This window comes from Conger conger, chromosome 13, assembly GCF_963514075.1.
Source record: "Conger conger chromosome 13, fConCon1.1, whole genome shotgun sequence".
In the NCBI taxonomy this organism is placed as follows: Eukaryota; Metazoa; Chordata; class Actinopteri; order Anguilliformes; family Congridae; genus Conger; species Conger conger.
Window position 1 is genome coordinate 28,338,236 of NC_083772.1, and position 6,678 is coordinate 28,344,913.

Genomic DNA, 6,678 nt, shown 5'->3' on the forward strand with positions numbered 1-6,678 from the left:
CTATATTGTAAGTGAAATGTTTGTATTTGCTGATAGCCTCAAAAAACAGGTAATTAAATTGATTAGCCCTAACGATAACATCAGTCTGCTCTCCATCAAGGTATGCGCACAGATCTCTAGCAACTGTTACCATTCAGAAATTTGAGAGGGAACAATTTTATGTCAGAGCATGTATACAGTGTACACAAAAGTTACACTAAAAGGCAAAAAACATACAAAACGCATAATGTCTATAGTTCAGCACTGAATATTTCAATTTCTAAGTCAAGAAGCAACCCAACGATACAGCTTGAAGAAGGCGTGTCGTTCTCAGGATCGCAAGATCTAAGGCTAATTGGAATAGATAGGGTACAACTGGCTAATTGGAATAGATAGGGTACAACTGGCTACCAAATTTGGTAAATATGGGAAAATTAGAAACAAAATATAAATATATATATATGTCTGCATTGAATAATTTGTAAAACAAACTTGTATTTCTACCACACCAGAAATATGTCAGCTGGACGAGCTGGTTGGTGCTTTGCATGGTGCTTTGCATGGCAGCCAATCGCCGTTAATGTGTGAATTATTTTGTTTAGAACATGATTGTTTCGACGTAGGTGGTATCAAGGATTGCGAATATGCCTTTTATCATCTGATTCTGTGACCAGGTCAGGGTTGTAAACCATTAGCGTGACATGGGGGAGCCTGCTGTTTTATTGCCCGCATTGCAAATAGGAAACTAATAAGAATCTAAAACGCAGTTCTCGTGAGCGGAGAGTCTTTTTAATAATCTGACATTGCCATTTTGCGATTTTGTTATGTTTTTTGTATGATATAAATATGTATGTAACAATAATTTGAGATGTCAACGACTCAATCACAAGGGAGAAGAGTGGGGTTAAACTAGTGTGATTAATTGATAAATCCTGCATTAAAGTGCATATTGTACAGTATAGAATTTTTCAAGTAATGTCACTCCAAATTTGTGTCCTCTCCATTCACATTATATTCCTATGCGGTAATGCGGTGTGCAGCTGTATCTATAAGTCATTGATCATTACTTATATGCCTGTACCTCTCTTGTCTATCCAACTGTCTTTAGTTGTTCCAATTGTCCTGAATTGCCTAACAATATGGAGCACCTGGCCGCTATTCCTTAAAGGATGTAATCTGCAAGATGGTGGCGCCGGTCCGAGTGATACCATTTTTTTGTGAAAGCATTGTAGTTGTATTTAACTTTCAAGTTTTTTGGGGGGTTATTTTGGTTTATGGTACTGTATGTTATTTTGTGAGCCTACACTACCCTACACTACACTACTTGGTATTATTATTTTTTTTGTTTGTTTGAACAACTTGGTTAGAACGTTCTGAGTGGAAGCGTGCTCCTGAGGCTATTGCCCAACTCTGGGGGCTTTTGGTTGTGACATGTAACAATATCGATACAGCTATCCAGCTAAATGGTTGATTCTGTTCTTCAATATAATACAGCCTGCAGGTAGATAAGCATTCACATTTACATCTTCATGAAGCATTTTTCATGCATTCTTGAGAATCACAAAATCATTACACTGGACATTACAGAATATAATATAGAGAATTATGGATGTATTGTAATGGGCTTTATACATCATGTCATGATAACATTTCATGGATTATAGAGGATATTCATGAAAATATATATTGAGCTCTTCATAATATAGTCATCACAACCATGCAAAACAATATGTCTGTACGGTATGAATAGAATTCTGCAGCTATCACTTCTCTTCAATTTGCAGTCCATGGATGCAAAAAATAAACCTGCAGAACCGTACAACCACATGCAAAGCTAGAATTCCAAGCTGAGTAAATCATTTAAGTATTTTTAAACAGAGACAGCTAGGAATATTTTGATAGTTTCACTGAGGTTTTGATGGCATTTTAGCCATTAAGTTCTTTTTGTTGTTTTTCTCTGGTTTTAGTATGATTATATAACATTTTGGTATAAAGATACAAAAGAGCAATCCAAAACTGGAAGCTAAAATAGCAAATATTTCCACAGCTACAGTGAACTTTCCTGGTGAACTGACATAAGCTGGTATGAACGTGGTCCAGACTGCACAGAATATGAGCATGCTGAATGTGATGAATTTGGCTTCATTGAAATTGTCAGGCAGCTTACGAGCCAAAAAAGCTAAAACAAAGCACAATACAGACAGGAATCCAATATAGCCCAGTACAGCCCAGAACCACACTGCTGATCCTACATCACATTCTAGAATTATTTTTTCTTTGTAGTGCTTCATGTTTTTGTTGGGTAAAGGAGGGGATATTGTTAACCAAAGCACACAAATAAGGACCTGTATGAGAGTGAAAGCAAAAACACTCAGTCTCTGCTGGAGAGGCCCAAACCACTTCATGACATCACTGCCTGGAAGTGTAGCCCTGAAGGCCATTAACACCACTATTGTTTTTCCCAGAACGCAAGAGATGCAGAGGACAAAGGTGATCCCAAACGCAGTGTGGCGCAGCATACAGGACCACTCAGAGGGCCGGCCGATGAAGGTAAGAGAGCAAAGGAAACACAGTTTCAATGAAAAGAGCAGCAAGAAGCTCAGCTCTGAGTTGTTGGCTTTCACAATGGGAGTGTGTCTGTACTTGAAGAAAATGGTCACCACAATACTGGTTGTGCATGTCCCAAGTAAAGAGATTGATGCAAGCAGTATTCCCATAATTTCATGGTAGGATAAATATTCTGTTTCCTTCAAGATGCATTCAACTCTCTCTTTATTTGACCAATAGTCAGGTGGACATGGCACACATGTGATAGAATCTAAAAAGAACATAAATATGTAAGCATTATGGTTGAGAAATATGACGTTACTGAGCTTTTTAAATAACATGGATTTTGACACTATCGATGACATTGTGATGAAAAGCATGTTCACATGTTATTATAACTGTATGATGAGATGTGAACAGACCCTTCATCACAATGTGTAAACGAAGGCCAAGTCGACTTGCACCGAGATCAACCCCTCCTGGTTTAGGCACCAAAATGTCATATGGTGTGTGACTCCGCTGTGATGGGAATTTCCATCGTTGTTTACCACATGGAGAGAGAGAGAGCACCTAGCACCAACACAAAATGCATAATACAAAATCTTCCCCTTTCCCCCTCACTGGTTCCGGGCAAAAAATTTTAATTAAACTAACCTAAAATAAAAAATGCTAAATAAAGTATAACCGAGCAACAGCTTTTCAGCTCGGCACTTTCCAGCCACCAACTCCACTGCTTTTCAGCTGCATCTTCTCTTTTTTATAAAATAAAAACCCACAACAAAAACTGCCGCTCTAGAGCGATCTCCTGGTCTCTGTGGATTATTTAACCCAACCCATGTGCTTGTGCTCTCTCTACCAGCAGGTGTGGAAGAGACAATCCAGTTCTCCACCGGAACAAATGTGACAATAGTCACAAAATCAATTGCAATTACACCCAGTTTACAAACCATACAATGCATAATTACCTGTAGCATTGCTGATTTCACCCTCAGCACAGGGCACACAGTCATAGCAGCAGACTGGCCTTCCTCTCTGCACAGCCTTCCGAGTGCCTGGGGGACAGCTCTCACTGCACACTGACGCAGGTACCTGCAGTATAGATTAAATGTACATTTAATTGGATAATGTTGAAGTATATTTCAGTTCCAGGATATATGTATTATAATATCAAAACTCATTTTGTGATTTTTTTTAAAGAGAGAGATACAATGTAAAAATATCAACTTTATTTCAAAATAGGCAAAAAGCTCATATTCTAAACTCATACTTAGATGAAATAATTCTTAAAGACAGAAAGCCATAAACTATTAATTTAAGCATTGGTAAACTCTATAGACCCCATTGGAAAATAGGGTCTATGAAGTTTCAGCTGCAGACTATACTGTTAGCTGAAATTAGCCAAATAAAAAAGGCCTGGACAGAACCTCTCTGCTTTAGGAATACCTTGGGTCCTTTGTTTAGTGGCAACAAATTTCTAAGAATGAGCTTTGTGTTCTGGACCAAACGTTTCTTGCAGCATCTAATGGCTGAATATTACATATTCTCTGGTGCTTTTTTGGCCCAGGTGAGAGATACGAAGGTATTGAACCCAAGACAATATTATGTTACCTGACAATTTTAAAATTTCAGTTGGCAGGGGATGTTTATATAGTTTGCTTTAAACGCACCTGTTTTGCATTCTGTGCCCACACAATTGACACATTGCTCAGTGTTAAGTATTCCCCCTTAGGTGAGGATTCATCATAAAGTCCAACATTCATAAACTCAATCGGGCCTTTGCTGTTCTGCTGCCAGTTAACCAGCTCATACTTTGCAGGTGGATCTCCTTTCTCATCAAAATAAACTTCTTCACCCTCCTTGGTTTTAAAATGTACTTTTTTTAAATGCTGTAGAATCTGTATATAAACCAGTCAGGTATAATAAACATTAATGCATAATAAACATTCTCTTAAAAACATAAATCAGAAATCTGGGCAAAATGAAAGGTATGCCGATTGAGTGCATAATTAAATGTAATTAACATAGTGATGAATGTAATTAATACATACCTTCAGTGGTGTCAGTAGTTCATTATTGAAACATATCTTTCTGTTGGACAGATGAGCACCATTGCTGCAAGTTAAAATCTCTTGAAGTGCATGGGCCACTGCATACACTCCCTTGTAGACATTATTAAAAATCTGCATCAAGGATAAATCAGTGTATACATTTTCTACTCCACTCAAATCTTCTGTGCCTGTACACTCTTTGGCATTTTTTGAAGAATTCCAGCTGGGAAATTTGCAACCAAACAGGGTTTCCCAGAACTTTGCGAAAATAACGCTGCCAGATGAATTCAGTGCTCGAACATCAAAGAGGACGTCCTTTAAGCCTGTAACCTTTGCTCTTGGAATTGAAAAGCCTATTGATCCAGATAGTATATGGTGAACATCCACTTTGGCAATATAGGAGTCAGAGATCCAGCCTTCACTGCCTATCCACTGGTAGCCTGTAATATTGTGGTTGGCTAGTTCATGGAGCAGTACATCCATGTCCAAGTGAGAAACGAATGCCACAATCACCCGAGAGCTGGACTGCTTTATAATCTGTATAACTCTAAAGAATTTCTCTCTAGAATAGGTTCTGAAAATGGGCTCTGAATACTCAATACAAACCCCATGTTCCTGGGCAGCTTTAATAAAGGCTGCCATGCCATTATATCCATAGTCATCATCTGATCTGATTGCCCCAACCCAGGTCCAGCCAAAGTGCTTCACCAGCTGAGCCAGTGCTCTGCTCTGGTAATAATCACTGGGAATGGTTCTGAGAAATGATGGATATTTGGTTTTGTCACTGAGACATGCACAGGTAGAAAAGTGACTAATCTGCAAAGAAATTGATACACCTTCATCTAACACTTGTAGTAAACGACTATTACATAGAAATATCAGTGCTCATTAATATTATACTTTTGAATAGTTTCAGATTGTTTTACTTTTTTTTTTAATCATTGCTGAATGATTGTACTTGCCTACCGAAGGAATGCGAAAAGGTCCAATGGATGTAGATAAGGCGATGGAGGGTGAAGAGGAGGTCTCTCCGAGGATTGCATGAACTGCAGCTGTTTTAGAGCAAGGAGCAGCTGAGGCTGAATCCTGGTACCCATTTGTCAGTGCAAGTCCTGCCTTTACAGCAGTTGCAGGGGAGCCACAAGAGTCATACATCTTGTAGCCAACAGATATGCCAGGTAGCAAATCCGTACTATTGTTGATCTCTTCAATGGCAAAGATCATTGTCTGGGCAAATTGGAATGCTCTCAGATTTACACTAGGTTAAACATGATAAACACAACTTGTACATTAGTCAGTTTCATTTAATTGTGAAGAAGACATTCAGGTATTATCTAAGCAAAGAGGAAAGACAAGTTAATGTTAGTTAAACTCCACACGGGTAGAGTTAATTACTTCATGAGTGCTAACTTACTTGGTGCACTGGATAGGTGGAGGTGTGCGTGTGTAGGAGAGCTTCCTGTCCTTCCAACTGCTATGAAATGAGAAAATCGCTCCAATCATGATATCACCTTCCTTTGACAACTGAGGATATTCAGGTTTACCGAGTAGATTACAAAAAGGGTCATCTGCACCTGTTAAAGCAGCCACCAGCAACACAAACAACGTTACCAACCACTTTTGCTGTTCCGTTATATGTGGCATGTCTGATCTCCTATTGTAGAATTATAATTTCCATGTGCTCAATATTGAATTCTACATTACTGGCTCATATTTATATGGAATATGTTACCAAAGCAACAATTCTCAATGGTAAACTTGGAACACCAACAGGCTTCAGATGAAGGAGGTGCCAATTTCCCTTAATTGAATACATGAACAGGGTTAAATCTGTTGTATACCTTGGTGTATTACTTTCAAGCCAGAAGCAAACCAACAGAAAAGAATGGGGGGGGGGGGGGGTCATAAAAACCCACTTATGCATAAATCCCTTCCCATTTCTACATCATAATCTGACTCTACTGCTGACTATTCAGATGCTGTTTTCCTTGGTTTGTTCATTGTTTACATCTTCCTATCTAAAACAATCCTGGAGAATGTTGTTGGGGTGTGGTCTATGAGGAATGCAAAATTAAACAAATGGAATATCATTTCTCCATACAGT

The 6,678-nt window shown here is 38.6% G+C and overlaps 1 protein-coding gene across 1 annotated transcript; it reads right to left on the reverse strand.

The window, feature by feature from the left end:
- Positions 1–1,883: 1,883 nt before the first annotated feature.
- LOC133107515 (extracellular calcium-sensing receptor-like) lies at positions 1,884–5,729 on the reverse strand. Its single transcript, XM_061216504.1, has 4 exons — positions 5,541–5,729; positions 4,194–4,421; positions 3,492–3,615; positions 1,884–2,797 (listed from the first exon to the last, which is right to left on the reverse strand). The coding sequence occupies exons 1-4, from the start codon at positions 5,727–5,729 to the stop codon at positions 1,884–1,886; spliced, it is 1,455 nt and encodes a 484-aa protein (XP_061072488.1).
- Positions 5,730–6,678: the final 949 nt, after the last annotated feature.

Coding starts and splice junctions, on each gene's coding strand:
- LOC133107515 (XM_061216504.1), bottom strand. CDS start 5,729: ATGTATGACTCTTGTGGCTCCCCTGCAACTGCTGTAAAGGCAGGACTT. Junction 4,422..5,540: donor GACCTTTTCGCATTCCTTCG/GTAGGCAAGTAC, acceptor GTTTATATACAG/ATTCTACAGCATTTAAAAAA. Junction 3,616..4,193: donor GGGCACAGAATGCAAAACAG/GTGCGTTTAAAG, acceptor TCTATACTGCAG/GTACCTGCGTCAGTGTGCAG.